At 40.8% G+C, this 18339-nt stretch overlaps 3 protein-coding genes across 4 annotated transcripts; 2 read left to right on the forward strand and 1 right to left on the reverse strand.

The window, feature by feature from the left end:
- Nucleotides 1–114: 114 nt before the first annotated feature.
- On the forward strand, nt 115–5514 carry msl1b (MSL complex subunit 1b). 2 transcript variants are annotated; one of them, XM_004565863.4, is made up of 9 exons: nt 115–268; nt 789–1460; nt 1566–1762; nt 2087–2442; nt 2547–2611; nt 2713–2780; nt 3267–3391; nt 3478–3550; nt 4600–5514. In XM_004565863.4, the coding sequence occupies exons 2-9, from the start codon at nt 864–866 to the stop codon at nt 4688–4690; spliced, it is 1572 nt and encodes a 523-aa protein (XP_004565920.1). In that variant the 5' UTR covers nt 115–268; nt 789–863; the 3' UTR covers nt 4691–5514. The 2 variants fall into 2 exon arrangements, with proteins under 2 accessions (XP_004565920.1, XP_004565921.1); XM_004565864.5 differs by having other exon boundaries at nt 116–268; nt 2087–2400.
- Nucleotides 5515–8039: 2525 nt separating this feature from the next.
- chmp2a (charged multivesicular body protein 2A) lies at nt 8040–12082 on the reverse strand. The gene is made up of 6 exons (XM_004565865.4): nt 11923–12082; nt 10583–10750; nt 10321–10500; nt 10087–10217; nt 8999–9060; nt 8040–8916 (listed from the first exon to the last, which is right to left on the reverse strand). Exons 2-6 carry the CDS (start codon nt 10748–10750, stop codon nt 8795–8797), a joined length of 663 nt encoding a protein of 220 aa, XP_004565922.1. The 5' UTR covers nt 11923–12082; the 3' UTR covers nt 8040–8794.
- Nucleotides 12083–12419: 337 nt separating this feature from the next.
- Nucleotides 12420–14609, forward strand: mrm1 (mitochondrial rRNA methyltransferase 1 homolog (S. cerevisiae)). The gene has a single exon (XM_004565866.3). It carries the CDS (start codon nt 12947–12949, stop codon nt 14084–14086), a length of 1140 nt encoding a protein of 379 aa, XP_004565923.1. The 5' UTR covers nt 12420–12946; the 3' UTR covers nt 14087–14609.
- Nucleotides 14610–18339: the final 3730 nt, after the last annotated feature.

Raw genomic sequence — 18339 nt, forward strand, 5'->3', positions numbered from 1 at the left:
CAATGGTCTCGAAATGTCCCTATTTCATTATCTAATGTTGGTTTAATGCATGTATAAAGCGTCGTTGTGCTTTCTCGCGCCCCCTACTGGTGCCCTTCCGATGGAAACCTCCAAAACATAAGAAATGGCCATCCAACAAATTACGCATGCGCAGTAGTCAGCGCTTTAAAACAAGTCTTGAGGAGGGAACGTGAAGACAGTTGCAGGTGGACTTGAATAATAGTCGATGTAAGCTGAAAACGTATAAAAGCGTGTTGGTAAAAAGCAGGTACGTGTGAATTATGAATATCACAATGCGTACGTTACAGCCGGCCCTCTGCGGGCGCGCGGTTTGTCCGTTTAACTAACCGGTTAGCGTTAGCCACCTAGCTAGCTGTTATTGTTTTTTCGTGATTCCGCGAGAACCAAAATGGAGGAGATGGCTGATGCCAGTGTCCTACACAGCCACTCCCGAGTCCTTGTTTGAAGCCTCCACACTGAAATGTCGACCCAGGTGCATTATTAATGGGTCAAATTCCCATCAAACGCCCGAGTTTGTTACCAAATCAGCGTGTCTGTGTTTGCACTGCTGTGCTAGTATAGCTTAGCTTCAGTTTTCAAACCCGGCGAGCATTTTTTTTTGTAAAATGTGCCCCCAAATCATACAGTTTAACCGTGTAGTCATCTTTGATTTGTCCAACCGTTACAAGCCCGTGTATGTTTTTTACCCCAAGCGCAAAGACTGTGTACTCTATGAAATAAACACACAGGAGGAGCCAGACGGATGAATTTGTCCTTTGTTTTTGCAGGACAGTAGCTTCGAGTTCACATGTGAAGTTGCTGCTGGTTGAATCTCAGGATGAAAAGTCGTCGTTGTGTTCGCCATGACTCTGAGGTCCACGCTGTATCCAAACACGCGATTCAGGCAGCACGCTGATGCCGGGGTCGTCACCGTTAGCCCCGTGAGCCTCAAGAGGGAGTCCTGCGACTTTGTTATAGATGTTCAAGACGTGCAGAGGGGCGAGATCCCAATCAAATCAAAGGACTTAGACCAGAATTACATGACAAGCAAGGTTGCCCTCGCTGCCACTGTTGCAGAGGTAGTTCAAGGAGACACTAAACCTGTGGGGGTACTGTCCCCTGTCAGACTAATGGGGGGTGAGGGAACCCCGGTGAAAGGTAAACCCCTCTCTGTTGACAATATGGAAAACCCTCAGATGGCTGTGAACAATAACTCAAAGGATGCCGGTGCTGATGAAAGTGCGAAAGGGGTTGTACCTGGAGTGCTTGGCACCGCATCCATCGAACTCTCATCTGAGGGTAAGTGGAGGAACATCAGGAAGACCCCTGCCAACCCTCACACACAGGCCAACTGCCTCCGTCAGATTCTCCTCCTCCAGCTGGACCTCATTGAACAACAGCAACAACAGCTCCAGTCCAAGGACAAGGAGATAGATGAGCTCAAAGCAGACAAAGAGACGGTACGTTAAAGTCTTGGCCCGTCTTAATGTGTTTTCTGTCGCTTTTTCCTTCTTTATCCCAGAAATGTTGCTTTTTTCCACACTCATGTCTTCCTTCTTTTGCAGCTGCTTGCACGTATTGAGCGAATGGAGCGCCGCCTTCAGCTCACAAGGAAGGACCCACCCCGTGATAAGCGCCTTTTCCAGCCCTTGGAGCCATGGACCCCTGACAAAGAGGACATGTGGGATCTGGAGCTCGAGAGTCCACAGCCTGACCCAGCCACGCCACTCATCTTCAGTCGGGGTGGCAAAGGTCATAAAAGGTACAATAAACGCCAGCAGAGGCAGCACAAGTGTTTGTTCCTGTTCCACATAATAAGGTGAAAAAATGTTCTGTATAATTTGGTCTATTCAGACTTTGTCCACGTTATTAAAGGAAAATGAGGTGACATTTTTCTGCATACGAAAGACCAAAAAGATTTTAACCGTCCTCCAAAGGGAAACTGCCATTATTTATTTCCTAAATATCCAGAAATAATGGGGAATTGATACTGTTAGATAAGATGCCGCAGACTTGTTGCCTGCACTGTATGTAGACCACTTGCATTTCCAAAGGCCAATTTCCATTTTATGTCTTTCATTTTTAGGAAATCTTGCTTTGGTGATACAAAAGGGCAAAAATCTCGAGGTAAAAGTGCCAAGTTGAGCCCGCAGAAGCCCGAAATTGAGCCTGGCTCTCCTAATCAGAGAGAGCTACGCAGCAAGGAAACCCCAGAGAAGACTGTTCCCACGAGGGCAGAAAGGGACGGTTTGCTCCTTTGCAAAGAGGAGGCTGAACTGAGCTGCCAGATGGAGGATCTCCCCTTCATGTCAACGACAGAGATGTATCTGTGTTGCTGGAACCAACCTCCTCTGTCCCCCCTGCGTGAGACTTCCCCGAAAAAGGAGGAAGAGGTGGCCAGTGAGTGGACTCCTCATGTAGTACATGATATGCTGATTGTTTGTAAGCCTAACCTATATCCCACCTTCAATCACTTTATCCTTCAAAGTGTCCTGAACAAAATATCTATGAATAAACTCTTCTCCCTGCTTCTGTTCACCTCCTAGTCCCATCTTGGAGGGAAAATATAATAGAGCCGCTGAATGAAGACTCCTCCTTTAATCCCCCTGAGGTGAGAGACGCATCTGAAAAGAAACTTGTACCTCCTAAAATGAACTCACATCAGATCCAAATGAATTTTTAACTCACAATTCACTTCTGTTTCCCCTCAAGCCGCTAGACGACGGCGTGTTTTTGAAACGTCACTCAAAGCTCGAGTTGGATGAGAAGAGGAGGAAAAGGTACCGGTCGCTGACTTAAACTTGGTTTAACATTTTAACAAATGCATTTCTTGAGTGTTGAGCGGTATGGGTGCTGGAGTAAACTGCAACAACCTGTATTGGATAAATTTTATCTAAATTTTGATTATTAAATAGTTTTGATGAGCATTTTCGGAGACTTGGTCTAAACTGAGCCCTGGATTTAAATATTAAAGACCAGAGTATGAATAAACATCAAGGTCTGTTCTGCTCTCATTGTTGAAGAATGCCAAAGTATCCCCCACCCCATTTTAATGAATGAAAGCTGAAGGTGTGATATTATCAGCGATGTTGAGCTTTTAATGCTTATATAAATCAAATTAAATAATGTCAATCTGCATACCAAAATAGTGATTTTTTTTTTTTTATGTATTTATTTATTTTTTGCCATAATTGAGCAGCCCCACTACCACCTGTCTCTCACTCTTTACTTTTCCTGTCATGTAAACGAATCCTGCGTGTTTCTAGATGGGATATCCAGCGAATCAGAGAGCAGCGCATGTTCCAGCGTCTGCAGCAGCGCATGAACAGGAAGAAAGTTGTCCAGGAGACCGAGCCGGAGTTGTCGTCCTTCTATCCCGACACCGAAGATGGTACATCTTCAGTATTAGAGCAGTGTAATTCTTAAATCAAACCAGGAGATTTTCATTCTTAATTTTAATTCTTAATTCTCTTCCAGTTGAAAGTATAGTGATCACTCCCTTCTTGCCTGTGGTTGCATTTGGTCGGCCTCTGCCTAAACTCTCACAACAGTAAGTTAAAAGTTTTTTGTTTTGGGCTTTTCCTTTATTAATATACAAACTGTTAATAATATTGGTGGATTATCTTTAAATATGGCCAAAGCTTCCAATAACAAGCTCAGCATATGTACAAGTGCTCTCTGTGAGGTTAAAGCTCAGGCACTACTTTGCTTCTGTGTCAGTAGGGCCATATATCCTTAATATGGTTGAGTGAGCACAGCAGCCCCACTCACCTGCTGTTCAACCTGCCTGTTTGGCTCACATGGTAACAGAAATTTGCCTCTAACTGAACAAACATCATAGCTAAAATCTTTGTGTAGTCTGAGTTTCATTTAAGACAAAACATCAAATGAAGTGAAGGCCATTTTCACAGTCCACCTCTTCCCCTGCTGTATTTCTTCTGTAATTTATTGCAGGCCTGTATTCATTTAAAGCTGGGATAAAATGATTTAAATGGAACCTAATGCAGTCCATATTTTTTTTTTTGTCCTTGGACTATCACAGTAGCTTTGATGATTAACAGTTACATATCCTTATCTTACACGGTGCTTTGGTGCAGCCCATCAGTTTGAAACAAGCTCCCTTTGAGCCAGGAGTTAAACAATTATTATAAACAAAACAAACAAACTTTAAATAAATAAATTATATTTTAATAAAGCTGCTAAAGGACACCACTCACCCCACTCCAGTGAAAAATGAACAGACACCAGAGGGTTTAATATTATTATTCAGTGATGGTATGTTGATAAGGCCATTAAGCATCTGTTTTATGTGCAATTCACTCACATATCTCATCTTTTCAACATTTAGTCTCTAATAAATATTGTAGTTTTACCACTATATTGTCTGGCCTTCGTAAACAAAAGGTTTGAAGTTTTGGTATATGCCGATGCTTTTATAAGAACCTGAAGCTGTTTTTAATATCAGCATCTGTCATTGTAACTCTGTGTGTGTAGCATATATATGATATAAAATGAGAAAAAGCAGCAGGAGCATTCCAGTTATTTTCACTCGTCTTTACTCTTGAACTGAGGGTCGACTGTCCGTTGTTTTCTCTCCAGGAACTTTGAGCTGCCTTGGCTGGATGACCGCAGCCGGTGCCGCATTGAGGTTCCCAAGAAACACACGCCTCACCGGACCTGCAGGAAGTGAAGCCCTTAAAAAACAGCAGCAGTGGTGGGAGAAGAAGATGATTATGATGATGCTCCACACCCAGATTAAAAAAAACAAAACAAAAAAATTTGCTGGTGTGGCAGGGAGTCGCATCACTAGTCGCGTTGTTTAACTGTCACTGTTGCTTTTGCTCTCCTGAGTTTTGGTAAAGGATGGACGATATCTGCAGGGCAGGGTGTCCTTGATGTTTTCGGTCTCTTAAAAGAGAGGCTGAGCCCTCCATGCCAGAAGATTACAGCCCTCAAGTCAGCAGCTGTTCATAATTACACATTTACCAAGAGTTACATGCATGTCCTGATACTTTTTTGGTGGATCTGCACCACAGACGTAAAAAAGACCCGTAGACTTAATCAAACAGATGTGGTGTTTCTGTCGTGTTATATGGGGTCGGTAGTATTAAGGGACAAGCTGAGGAGCTCTAATCTTTGTGCATACGTGTAGAGGGAACGATTTAAAGCCACTTTGACTGAAAATAGAGCTTCGCGAGCAATGCAGCTGCATCCTTTTCGCTTGGGTCGTGTCACCGCGCCTGTTCTCCCCGCATCAATGTCGTGCTGTGTATTGCCTATATCGATTGCACACGACTGCATTAAGATTTTATCGATGTTAGGTGTGATTATTGGGAGTTTTGAGCCAGCATGATTTCATATATATGCATATATATATATATATATAAAATAATCGAGCCAATCCAGTGTAAGGTGAAAAATGTAAACAATCAGATGATTGGGTTTGAGAACAAAGGTACAGGAAATTATTCGGGTGGTAAACTTGGCGTCGAATTCAGTAACCTGTCCCCTTTTTTTGTTGTTGTTGTTTTGGGTTTTTTTTGTTTGTTTTTTTTGGTTTTGTTTCTGTTAGTTCCTTTTTTTTATGTGAGATGCATGGACTCTCTTTAGCTGTTTCCAAATGATAAAAAATAAAAAGGTATTAGCATGGCTTTGCCCCAAAATGGAGAATAATCTCTGCTCATTGGGCTACAAAAATACTGTCTTGAAAGCATGACCTTTGGCCGCTCAGTTCGGCCGATCTGATAATAACAAAGTTTGATTTTTGATCTTGATTTTTCTCTTTTGTTTCCAATAAAAAAAAAAAAAAAAAGCTTGTGTCCAGTAAATATACGATTTAGGTGTACGCATCAGACTCCTGACGTTCACGGGAGCCGTTTTAGAAAATGAAGCTTTCTAGCTGTAGTCTGTGCGCGCTCTTTAACACGCTGCCAGTTAATCTCTCCCTCTGCGAGTTCATCTCAGTCACAGTCGCAGTGTTTGGTTTCTGCAGGTTTTCCTCTTCGCTGTGTTCTCTCAGCCTCTTCTACATTTGATGCAACAGCTTTCTGCAGCTTCAATTTTTTTCAGCTGCTCAGTGTGCACCTGCATATGCGGCACATTCTGGAAATACAAAGTCAGTTTTTGTTTTTTGTTTTTTCCTGTTGTTTTTCTGTACATAGCTTTCAGAAACAAATGTACATAAAACATTGCTGTTATTTTTTTATTATTTAATGTTGGAAGTGTTGAGTACATCAATATCGTTCTATGATTGTAAGTTGACAAATTGACAGTTTTGAAAGTAAAACTTTTTTTGGAATAAAATGAATATGTCTATCATATGTGGATGTGGTTATTTGATAGGGATGAAGTGGGTACAAATGTACACTAGGAGGTTGTTTATGAAAAATACATAAAGCTATTTTTTCCATACATAGCACAAAAACTGTTTAGATTTAACTGTGTACAACTTCAGCCTCATCTCCTTTATCTGTGCCTGTGATCCTGATGACTGGAGTAGAGAGGAAGTATAACTGAAAATTTCCAGGTGTTAACAGGTCATTAACAAGCTCCTCCCATGTAGTTTTGGGCTGTTCGTTCTCATGATCATCCCACCCCTGGCTGGTCCTTTTACTGCACCAGCAGTGTGTTTGGGATGATTGTCATGCTTACAAATGAAGCTGTTCTAGATGATATTGCATGGATCAAAAAATGACCGTACTTTTTTTAATTCCATCAATTTTCACAAGATCTATAACGCCACTGTCTGAAATTCATCCCCAAACCACCACAGAGCCTCCACCATGTTTCAGAGATGACTGTAGACTCACAGTTGTACCTCAGTCTGGACTAAAACTTCAGATATTTAAAATCGCTCTGTAAGACGACCTGCTGATTTTGAGCCCAGTTCTTGTGTAATCTGCCTTTTCTCCCTTGGAGTAGATGGATCAACTGAAGGGTCAGAGTCATTTCTCAGGTCTGGCATCAGGTGGACTTTTCCCTTTATCTGCCAGATATTTTTAGGCCTTCCACTTCATCTTTTGTGCACCGCTTGTCCACTTTCCTCATTGTTCTTACAGACACGCTGCACACCATGCCCAGATATGCCAGGTTTTCAGCTGGTAGCTCTTTGGGAATCACCTTGTTGGTATAAAATTTTATATCACTCAAACTGTTGTTTCTGGTACTTTGTAGATTCAGCTAAAGAAATGGGACCAAAGTCTTTGATCTTATGACTGCTAGTAACAAAGTACCTAAATATACAACTTAAAACCGGTTCTTTGTTGTGTGTTTTGTGTAAACACTGAATCAGGAGACTTTTTTTATGCTTGCATGGTTCATAGGTCAGTGTTAAGTGGGTGAACATAGGAAGAAACATTCCTCTGCAATTGATCAGGTACAAGGACTGGATGGGAAATGAGTGAAAAAGCAGCCAATGTCCAAAGAAAAACTTTAAAAGACATCGAGAAAGGCCTGGAGAACTGGTGCTGAAGAACACCTTAAAAAATACTGGCAACCACCAGTGCTGCCTCTCAATGTCACAGCAGACACACTTATAGTATCAGTTTCAAAATCCTACATTGCCTTGTTCTCAAGTTATCACATTCACGTAATTTTCAGAAAGCCTTTTCTGTCCTTGCCATCAAGCTCAGTGAGATTCGAACTTGTCCAAGATTTGTAGTAGATGGACCTGTGGTATCAATTTGAAAATCCTAAGTGACTTCCTTCTCGAGTTATCGCCTTCACAAATTAATGTGTCCCAGTGGGGTGACGCACATACCCCATCAGCCTTTTATGGCTGAGGAAAATATAAAGAAATGATGCGTGACTCAAGACTTCAGACTTCTTCTCAGTTCTCTAAACTAACTACACATGTTCATAGAACCTTAGTAGCAGATATTGAAAACCTATCTCAAGCAGTTTTTCAGAAAACTGAATAATTGAAATAAACGAATAACAGCTGTGATTTAATTCACATTAAGAAGTTTATCTTTCCCCTGGAATTTTGTCTGAGATGTTCAGGTAGAATCTGCTAAAAATAACACTGATCACACAGCCAGTTATTTAAATCTGGAAAAAATGTTTATTGAATAGAGAAAAAAAAAAACAGGACAGTTTGTCAAAAATAAACACCACTGACTCTTTATTAACATTTTGGTGAAATAAATCTTAAGAGTGCCAAGTCAGCTGACCTCACCTTTCTTTCCAAATATAATCTGTAAAATCTGTGAATGCAGCTGCAAAAGATGCAGATATTTCAACTTCCTGCACAGCATCTTCAGGTAAACCCTGACAAACCGCAGATTCCATCTACTAAACAAAAAAGGCTACAAGTGTATTATTATTATTATGATTATGGTGATACAAACACCAAAACAGCCTCATGTACAAAAAAAAAGAAAGAAAAACTTCACGTCACCCATATAAAATGTCATTTTTTGTGATATTACCAGCTTTCGTTTGGATTTCCTTAAACAGTTTTATAATTAGTGTTAATTTAATTTGTGAAAACGTCATGCCTGGAGGAGTTAGTATTTACAGACTGTGACATAAAGTCAGCTTGTGTCATTTGGCAAAGTCGTAAATGAGGCAACAATTTGCCAAACCTATGAAGGATAATGACCCTTTTGCTTTTTTTTTTTTGGATAAAATACATATTACACATAATGAGAAAACACCTCAAACAGAAAGCCATACACCTTTGTCATACACCCGAGTTCTGCTGCAACAAACCAGCGTACCGCTGGCTCTACTTCCAATAGAATCTAGACACAGAGATTCGAGTATGTTTGTATTAAAGGCTTCGCCACAGCGCTCAATCTCTCCGAAGGTTATTCAGACGCTCCTCCAGGTCTGCGTCTGCGTCGGCCAGGGTCGCCTGAGGCTCCGCCTTCTTCCCTCCTGCCACCGACAGGCTTCCGCCAGTGCTCGGCAAGCCTGAAATAAACACGGGGCGTTAAAAGAAAATATCCAGAGAGTCAAAGAAAAAAACGTAAAAGGGTTTTTTTTTTTTTCTTACTTGACAGTTCATCGGACAGGTTCAGACCCAGCTCATCCAGCACTTGGGACACAATGGCGTCGCTGTGTAGGAAGCACAGACATGGAGAGTAAATCAGAAGTCTGCCAGTCGTATTGATATTGGGTGCCAGATAAACTTCTTCTTTAAATGATTTTAAATAAGACTGTTTAATAAATCATTTAATCAAATCAAAGGACAGCAGGGCCACCACAGAGGGTATCTCACTACTGTCAATAAAAAACAAACAAACAAAACTTAAAAAAAAAAAGTAATAGAATAAAAGAGTGTTCTAGATCTCAAACACACCAGATCTGTGATCACTTTTAGCTCATATTTGTCTTTTGTCCGTAAGTGTGTTCTGTTGTATATCTGTCAGCTTCGTTTCATGCTACCTGTCGGGGCGGGCACTACGGATGTAAATTAGCAGCTAAATTGCTTATTGTAGCTTCATTTTTACACAGCTGCGAAAGATGATGGGAAATATGATGAAATTAAAAGATGCAAAGGTTCTACTTCCACATAATTTATCTTATACTTTGATTTAAATGCTGTACTATACTGCTGTTGATATACCAGCACCCTTCTTTTAAACTGTTTATTCCAAACGATAGTTGTCCAATATTACACCTTTCTCATATTTTATTAGTTTTGTTTTTAATGTTTTAAAAATTTAAGAAAGATCACAACTACAGGAGCTTCCTGGCCTTGGAAATCCATTGTCAGGAAGCTCCACGTCCACAGTTTATGTGCTGATGTTAATGCTAGAGGAAGTTTGGAGCTCTACAGTTATGAACTCAGCAGAACGTTGGCAACTTCTAGACCCGCTCTGTAGCTTCATTTTTTAGTTGAGTTTCTCTGGTTCCTAAACACATGACTTGGTGCCATGCTGGCATCCTATTACAGTACCACGCTGGAAATCATTGAGCTCTTTGTTTCACAAATATTTGTAAAAAATAAATCACAGGCCTGGGTGATTGATTTATACACCTGTAGCATTGAGACTGAAAACACCTGAGATCCAAGATTAAGAGACTGAACAGCTCAGTACTTTGGTCTGGTCATGTTCCGATGCTCTGAGAATCCCTCACCTCTCCTCCTCATCATCCTCGTCTCCCATGGCGTCGTCGATGGCGTCGTTCATCATCTCTTCCTTCATGTCCATGATTTCACTCTGTCGCTCAAACTCCATCATGATCTTTTGGATCTGAGGCAGTTTCAGCTGTGGGGATGGGATGAATAAATGAGAGTCTGTCAGCACGTTGAGCACGGTGCATTACTATTTTTTAAAAGCTGGATCACAGAATGTTTGCTGGTTATCGGACCTGTCTGTTCATGGTGGCCATGGCTTTGGTGACGCCTTTCATCGCCTGCGCCATACTGTTGTTGGACTTCAGTGTCTGTATCTTCAGGCTGACCGCCTGAATGTTGGCTTTCATCATGATGAACTTCTTAACGTAGCGCCTAGTGCGCACTAAATCTTTGGCCATGATCTTGACGGCGTCCTGCAAAGACCGAAACGATAAAATCACTGTGAACATTCTTCCGGTACAAACGAAACTCTGCTCACAAGCCCCACGGCCTCACCATTTGCCCCTGTTTGGCCATTTTCTTGATGTCAGCGATAATCTTCTTCTCCTGCTGCTCCAGCTTCATTCGCTCCCGGTCCAGTTCTCGCATGGCTCGGTTGAGTGCCCGCTGATTCTGCCTCAGCATCTCCTCCGGAGTCTTCCTCCTTCCAAACAGGAAATCCATCTGGATGTGGATATAAGCAGAGGATCAAATTTGATCAAACAAATATCAGTTATGGCTCCTTTTTTATATTCCTGCAGTCCTCTGGGATCAGTAGCCATATGATGTGGTGATTGAGTAAGAAACAACAGGAACCATTGAAAGTACCCTCTACCTTCAGTTATAAAGTGAGATTAATCTATCTATCTATCTATCTATCTATAGGTTATCGAATACGCCAGTGCCTTTAAATCGTTTTTATCTGGTTCATTATTCGATTAATCAATCAGTTGGTCAACAGGTAACAGTCTTCCACAAAACAAAAAATGTCAAGGATTTCCCTTCTTCTCTGATGAGCTTCTCTGTCACACATGGAGTTAAAATAAATCCATGTGGGTCAAGATAACAAAAACAGGTAACAAAAACAAAAGATTAATAAAAATTTAAAATTAGAATGGAGAAAAATAAAAGTAACTGAAATTTTGATAAACGCAGACTGAAATTACATGAAAATATGGACAATGCAGTCTGCAGTTTTAGTCTCGGTGAGCCTGGTGAGGCTTTGTTCCACAACAACTGAGACCTGAGATGACCACATGACTATGAATCAGCTCCCTTCAAAAACTCCTGTGTTTATATTGTGGTGTGTATTCTGATCACCAGTCCCCCCCCACCCCACCCCCAAGTAAATATATAAATAATTAAAATTAAAAATACTAAAACTTACACCGATAACAGTGGACATTAATGGTTATTTTAAGCCTGAAATATCAGACATCATAATCCTAACTCAAACCTGAGCTCACTCCATTGGCTTACAAACACATTATTAATTATTAAAATCGCTTTTCATCATTACTGTGTCAATAAATTGATAAATAAATGCCTGACATTTGGTCATTTGGTGGATGTGAGAATACGAGGAGGGGGGTTTGTATTTGAACTTCTCTGCCTTCCGTACAAATAAAACCCCCACTAAACAAATTTACAGCGACATTTTCTACACATATAAACTGGCCGTCTCAGGCTGTCACGAGCCCCTGTTTACTGGACGGTTACTCAGCAGTCAGTTATGTGACCAAAGGCCTGAAGTCTAAATCCAGCCTTGTTTAGCTCGGTTGTTCTCCCCCTCTGGCAGGGCAACAAAAACCAACAGGTAACCCCACCACAGCGTGAGGCCGGCGGTTAAATCTCACCGTGTGCGGTGGAGACGGGGGTCCAGACGGCGAACACGGCGCGAAGAGGCGTCAGCTAAGACTTCTGCTCGAAACAAATTTAAACGGTTATTTGTTTTCTTTCCTACGCTTCCGTGTTGCTAGACTTTTACTTCCCGGAAATTACGCCATCGCGCACACCCAGGCAGACGTCAGTTTTACCATGGCGTCACATTTGTCACGTGCCTACAGTCGACACCGAGAAAGACAGACATACATTTCAAAATAAAAGCTAGAGAACTCTTATACAGTAAAGCTAGCTAAAAAGATAGCTACAAGCTATTGTTATTTATTTAATTTATTTATTTTTTGCGTTTAACTTAATTCTTAACAAAGGAAGCTGTAACAAGCTGTAACAAAGGAATCTTACAGCCATACAGTGCTGTGATAAAGCTATTGGCCCCACCCTAATTCTTTCTTTTTGATTTTTGTCTTTTTAAAAATATTTGTCACAGTTGGGAAGTTGGGAAATAAAACATATAGAAAAATATACTGATTAAAATTAAAGCAAAGCAAAACATGCAATAACGATAAAATTATACAAATAAAACCAAATAGATAATACAACAGAAAAGTAATTAAATAACAGTTTATCCATAGAAATAGACGTTTAATGACCAGTACGAAAATGAAACTAAATATTACAACAGCAACAAAAGTACATGTCAGACTTGACCCCGTAAGAAAAATGTTATTTATGCGAAATGTATTATTTTAATTCCATACATTTCCAGCTTTGGGTGACGCCTGTCATCAGACTAGCAGTCTCAGGCTTTTATTTTGTAGGGTAAATGACTCCACGTCAGGTCATAATATCCGCTGCTTGCTGAGACTGGATTGCACATGTGCGTAAAGGCTACAAGCATGTCTGCTGAGATAGGAAGTTGGTTCTTTAACTCATCGTGACAGATTATCAGTGAAGGTCTCTGACACATCTGTGGATTGATGGACTTCTCGGGAAGCTGATTCGAGTTTCTCCAGTGCAGAGGCTGCCCCTTGTATAAATATGGCTGGATTTATTGCAAATCAGCACAGGTTGTTGCTTGTATTGAACAGAAGATTTCACGCACCTTTATCAGCCTCCCAGGTTGCCTTTTACTACGTAACAGCTTCACACCTGAACCCAAAGGACAGCAAGGTCAGCCCTGTAGCGAGGGGGCGCTCCAGGGTCCAGCACAAGCCTGCAGAAGGGCAGGAGCATGAGGGGTCAACTCAAAGAAAAGTGTTTAAAAGTGAGATCTCACTGCTGCAGAAGCAGATGAGGGGAGATGACTTCAGAGTGTCACCTGAACTCAGGAAACTGTGCTTGGAAGATTTCCGTGCAGAGAGGGAGAGGCAGGTGAAGCAGAAACCTGCACCTGAAGCCAAATCTAAGGACTGCGAGGTTGTTTTTGGCGTTGCTCCCTGCTTCTTGGCTCTCACTCAGGGAAGGAGGAGGGTCCGTAAGCTGTTTGTAAAAGATGGCGAGGCCTCTCACAGGGCGTCTGTGTTGAAGGTGTGCGAGGAGGCTCATCTGCGAGGAGTTCGAGTCCATCGGGTCAGCAGGAAGGAGCTGGACAAGATGTCCAATGGGGGAGTCCATCAGGGAGTGTGCCTGCTTGCCAGTCCCCTGAGCTACCTCACCGAGGACTCTGCACCCAGCAGGAAAGATGCTCCACTGTGGCTCGTTCTGGAGAGAATCCACGACCCCATGAACCTCGGCGCCATCCTGCGCTCTGCTTATTTCCTCGGGGTGGACAGAGTCGCCAGCAGTCTTCGCTACACCTGCCCGCTGTCTCCAGTGGTCAGCAAGGCGAGCTCGGGCATTATGGAGGTGATGGGGGTGTATGGATATGAAAACCTTGCAGAGATGTTGAAGCTGAAGATGGAGCAGGGCTGGCAGGTGGTTGGCACAGTGGGACAGGAAGCAGAAGTGTCGCAGATGCCCATCACCAAGTGTTCAGACTTTAAAATGACCAAACCCACGTTGCTGCTGATGGGAGGAGAAGGAGAAGGACTCTCCAAGGAGCTGCTCTCCACGTGTCAGACACTTCTCACCATCCCAGCGGGCAGGGAGCTGGTGCCTGGCATCGAGTCTCTCAACGTTTCTGTAGCCACAGGCATCCTGCTGCACTCTTTGCTGTCCTCCAGGAGCTCGACCACATGACAGCCACCTCAAATAGCCTCCCAAATGAAGATGCAAGGTCACTGACAACACAACCAACCACAGGAATAAATAGTTCAGTGTAATCTTGAGTACAAATTCATAGAAGACCAAACCAGAGCCCTCATACTCTTCTCTGCTGTTGTGTCTAAAAACGACTATTCCTGAAAACAGGACTGAGTAGCATTTGCTGGAAACAAAAAACACAACCCACCTGTTTCAAGAAGTTACGTAGCCTTTAAAATAAATACACATTATTTATTTATTGCCTATTTTCAAGATTGATGTTGTCAGTGGAAACCAACAGGCTCTGAGCCAAGTCTCTGCGTGATTGTTTCCTGGGATTTGTTGACTATATTTTCTCTGCTATCTGTTATTTGGCATTGATGTTATTTGATACTTGTTACTTGATATCAATGTTTTAAGTCATCTTACTGTGTAATTTGTATCTTTGTACAGCACTTTAGTCAACGCTACTGTTGCAATTAAATGTGCTATATAAATAAACTAAACATAGGTAAACGTCCACATTTTCAAACCTTATCCATGTGTGTTTTGATTCAGTACCGGAGTACGTCCTGGTCGCCCAGCATCAGGACTGTGTAGTGTCTATTATTTTTATGTCTTTTGCTCACATTTTAAGGTAGGTTTCTGTATAATCAAACATGGATTTGGGTACGCCAAAGTTTCAAGGTGCAAAATGTCCTCCACATGTCAGTTTGAGGAACTTTTGATTGCACAATTGAAGCATGAGGACCAAGCGTGACAGCTACACTTTTTCTGTGTTTTGCTCCACACAAGGTTTCTTTTATCCCCCTCACAAATGTTGCTGTCCTCCTCACAGACCCTTGGTTGTGTGATGATACAGTAAATCTAATTATGATTTTTCTGCATTTGCAAAAAAATATTTGGTAACACAGTGTTTCTTGTTTAAGTTTTGGTCCTCCTCCAGAGGCCTGGATGTTTGAGGATTTGATGGTTCGGCTGCACCTTCCTGAACAGAGACCTCTGATGTTGTTCCCAGAGACTGTTGGAGCCATGATTCCAGCTCCTGTTACCAGTGGGACGCTTTGATTTTACCTTCCAGTTGTTCCTTGAGCCACTGGGAATTCTTGATTATCTCATATCCCTTCTATCTAATGCTACTGTCAGCTGCTATTGCCCAATCTATCACAGCTGCTGTCTTCTGCTCTTTTGCAATCACCGCTATCTCTGATTGGTTGGCCAGCAGCTGCTTGTGTATCCCACAAGATTCTCATCCACCTCAGAGGTGTCTCCCATCACAACAGATAGGTTCCAACCCCTACCCGCTACTTTAGGTTGGATAAGTGGCGGGTAGGGAATGGCAGATAACTTTTCGGACTATTCCTCCAAAAATGTGCATATGTATATATGTATGTATATATATATGTTTCAGCATATAACTTACATTTTAAGTCAACTGATTTCAATTTTCTCTTTATCTGCTGTCTTTTGTCTTCGCCTTACACATTATTTATTGTACACATGTTGACCCTTGACCAAAGAAAAGAAACACCTGTGGAATAAGTGACACCATAATGACTCATATGCATTTACTGCCCCAGTACACCATGACAATGAGTAGACATGCACAGCACAGTAGGAGGACCTCCCCTAAGTGGAATGCAGCCCTGATTAATAAACCAGTGCTTTTCCTGCTGAGACATGCCGACTGTCCGCTGAGGAAAGAAGACTGCGGTTACGCTTCACATCAAACACTACGTGTCCAAAGGTTTGTGAACATATGATCACAGCAGCGGGGAATTTATCAGTCACAAGACCATCAGTGACGTGCAGCACTGATACTGGCTGATAAGGTGTCGATCACATCTGCTGCTTTAGTTTATCTTGGAGGCATGAATAAGGGTGACGTCAGGGCTCCATGCAAGCTTGTCAGGTTCTTCCTCACCAAACTGTAAAACTATTTACTGAAGCCCAGGGCAAATGCACAATTTTTATTGGTTGTCAGATTGTAAGCTCATAGTTTTGCTCATCTCCTGTGACAGGTGTGTTCCCATGAGTGTTGTCTTCTTCTTTACTATCAGGAAAAACAAGCAGTTCTTACACTTCTATTAACAAGAATCCTAAGAATAAAGGAAAGACAGTAGGAGATGTCTACATACTTTTGGTCATGTTACTGAGATAAGATCTCCATTTAAAAAACACTTTTCGTTTTTTTGTAGAAACTGAAAACTTAAAGTGACATTTACAAATTAATGAAAAAATAAAAAGTTTGTGGAAATATACTAATTTTTTTTGTTTAAACCTTTACAACTAAAACTGCAAATACAAACCAACTTTCATTATCTAGCAAAGAAAATAGCATTTGAAGAGAATATAATGAAAGCTAGAACAAAACAGATACATAAAAGTTAATTTTTCATATTCTGACTGCTGTCAGACATCTCTGACACAGTCATTTCCTAGATTTTTATATAAATAAAGTATTTTTTTTTATTATTATTTTCATATAATGGCTTTCATATCAGTTACACACATCAGTGATTTACTCAGGAGGTTCGACCTGTGCCTAAATGATACTTTTCATCAGGTGGTAATTAAGTCCTTTTGGACTGCACCAAGATCCACATTTTTTCCAGAAAGCTAAAAGCTTTCCAAGCTTTCACTATAACAGCTATTTACATCCAAACCAATCCTCACTCTTAAGAGGTCAAACTTAGTTTGGTAAATCTTATTTAGGATTTTAACATTCACCCTTATACTTTCTGCTTTTCTTCAACGTCAAATTTCAGAATATGATCACAGTTTATCAGTTTTAATTTCTATTATTAGAATTTTTGTCTTCCAATTCACTTAAACACAGGTTAGTCACCAGTGTGGGTTTCCTCATTTTAGTTTAAGTGCTTCAAATTTTTTTAATTGTGTTTTTTGTTATTTCAGTGGTAGTTTTAGCTTGTCTTTATTATGTAATGGGTGGCATTTGTCAGGGACAGATGAAATGTTTAAAACTGTCGCATAATAAAATAGTGGTTTAACACATTTGCAAATAAGCGAAAGATTCCCAGTTTCATCACAGGAGTTGGCACAAGTCCCTTTCGGGTTGTGTCAGGAAGTGTGTCTAGTGTAAAAAATCTGTCATAACCGCCACATGGAATGACCTGCTGTTGTAGCTCCTTTTAAATAAGCGTCAGGGGCGGATCTAGAGAAATTGTCTCAGGGTGGCATGAGGGTGGCATGGAAATCAGATTGGGTGGCAAAATCAAAGCTTTTTAAAAAAAAAACCAAAACGCAGGTTTTACATATGGTTAAAATGATTCAAATGCAGTAAGTATACACATGTTATGTAGACCACATAGTTAAACATTCAGTTACATAAAACATGTGAATTTTGAGTTTATGCACTGTACAGCCTGTATAATAAATAAATATGTAGCCCAATACGTATAAAATCCAGAAAGCAACACAACATGGGGCAGTTCATTTACAAGGAAAGGTCTAACTTAAGTTTCGCTTTTGGAAAAAAATTACACTGTCAGGAACAAGATTTTAAATTTGTATTTCACCTTCAAATTGTTTTATTTTATTTTTTACCTTGCCTTGCTTGGCATCATTCTTTTCAGCACAACCTCACGTGTCTGAATTTACAGTTATTTTTTCATTGACATACTGTATTAACACAACTGATCTGAAATCACACAAAAAACATAAAATCCTAGTAGTAGTTTTTTTTTTAACTGTAAAAACCACAAACATGTTTAGTAAATTATTTTCACAACTTCAAATGCAAATATAAATTGTACATTTTGAAAACTTATGCATACATTTTGTAAACAATAAAGTTATATACAACTATTTATCTAAAAATGCAGCCAACACATCTGGTGTTTGTTTTTTTTTTTAAAAAATTGTACAGCCATTTAAAAATACTACTATAACTAAAACGAAAAAAAAATTTGGTGTTACGATAAAATGTCCCAGAAATTATTTTTGCCAGTACAAAAACAGAGGAGAAAACCACAGGGATAAACCCTGCAGGCCTCTAAATAGGTCTTTCACTTCTCTGGTTTTCCACCTGGAGACAGTTTACATTGCACACTAAGTATACCCCAACTCTAAGATCTAAAAAAAAAAATCTTAACCCCCCCCCCCACCAAAAAAAAAAAAAAAATCACTATGAGGGTGTCCAAATTCATAGGCGACACCATCACACCCAAAACCTCCCCTTCTTCCTAATCATACGAAACCCACGTGTTGCCGTTTCCACCAATAGGAAA

This window comes from Maylandia zebra, linkage group LG8, assembly GCF_041146795.1.
Source record: "Maylandia zebra isolate NMK-2024a linkage group LG8, Mzebra_GT3a, whole genome shotgun sequence".
NCBI lineage: Eukaryota > Metazoa > Chordata > Actinopteri > Cichliformes > Cichlidae > Maylandia > Maylandia zebra.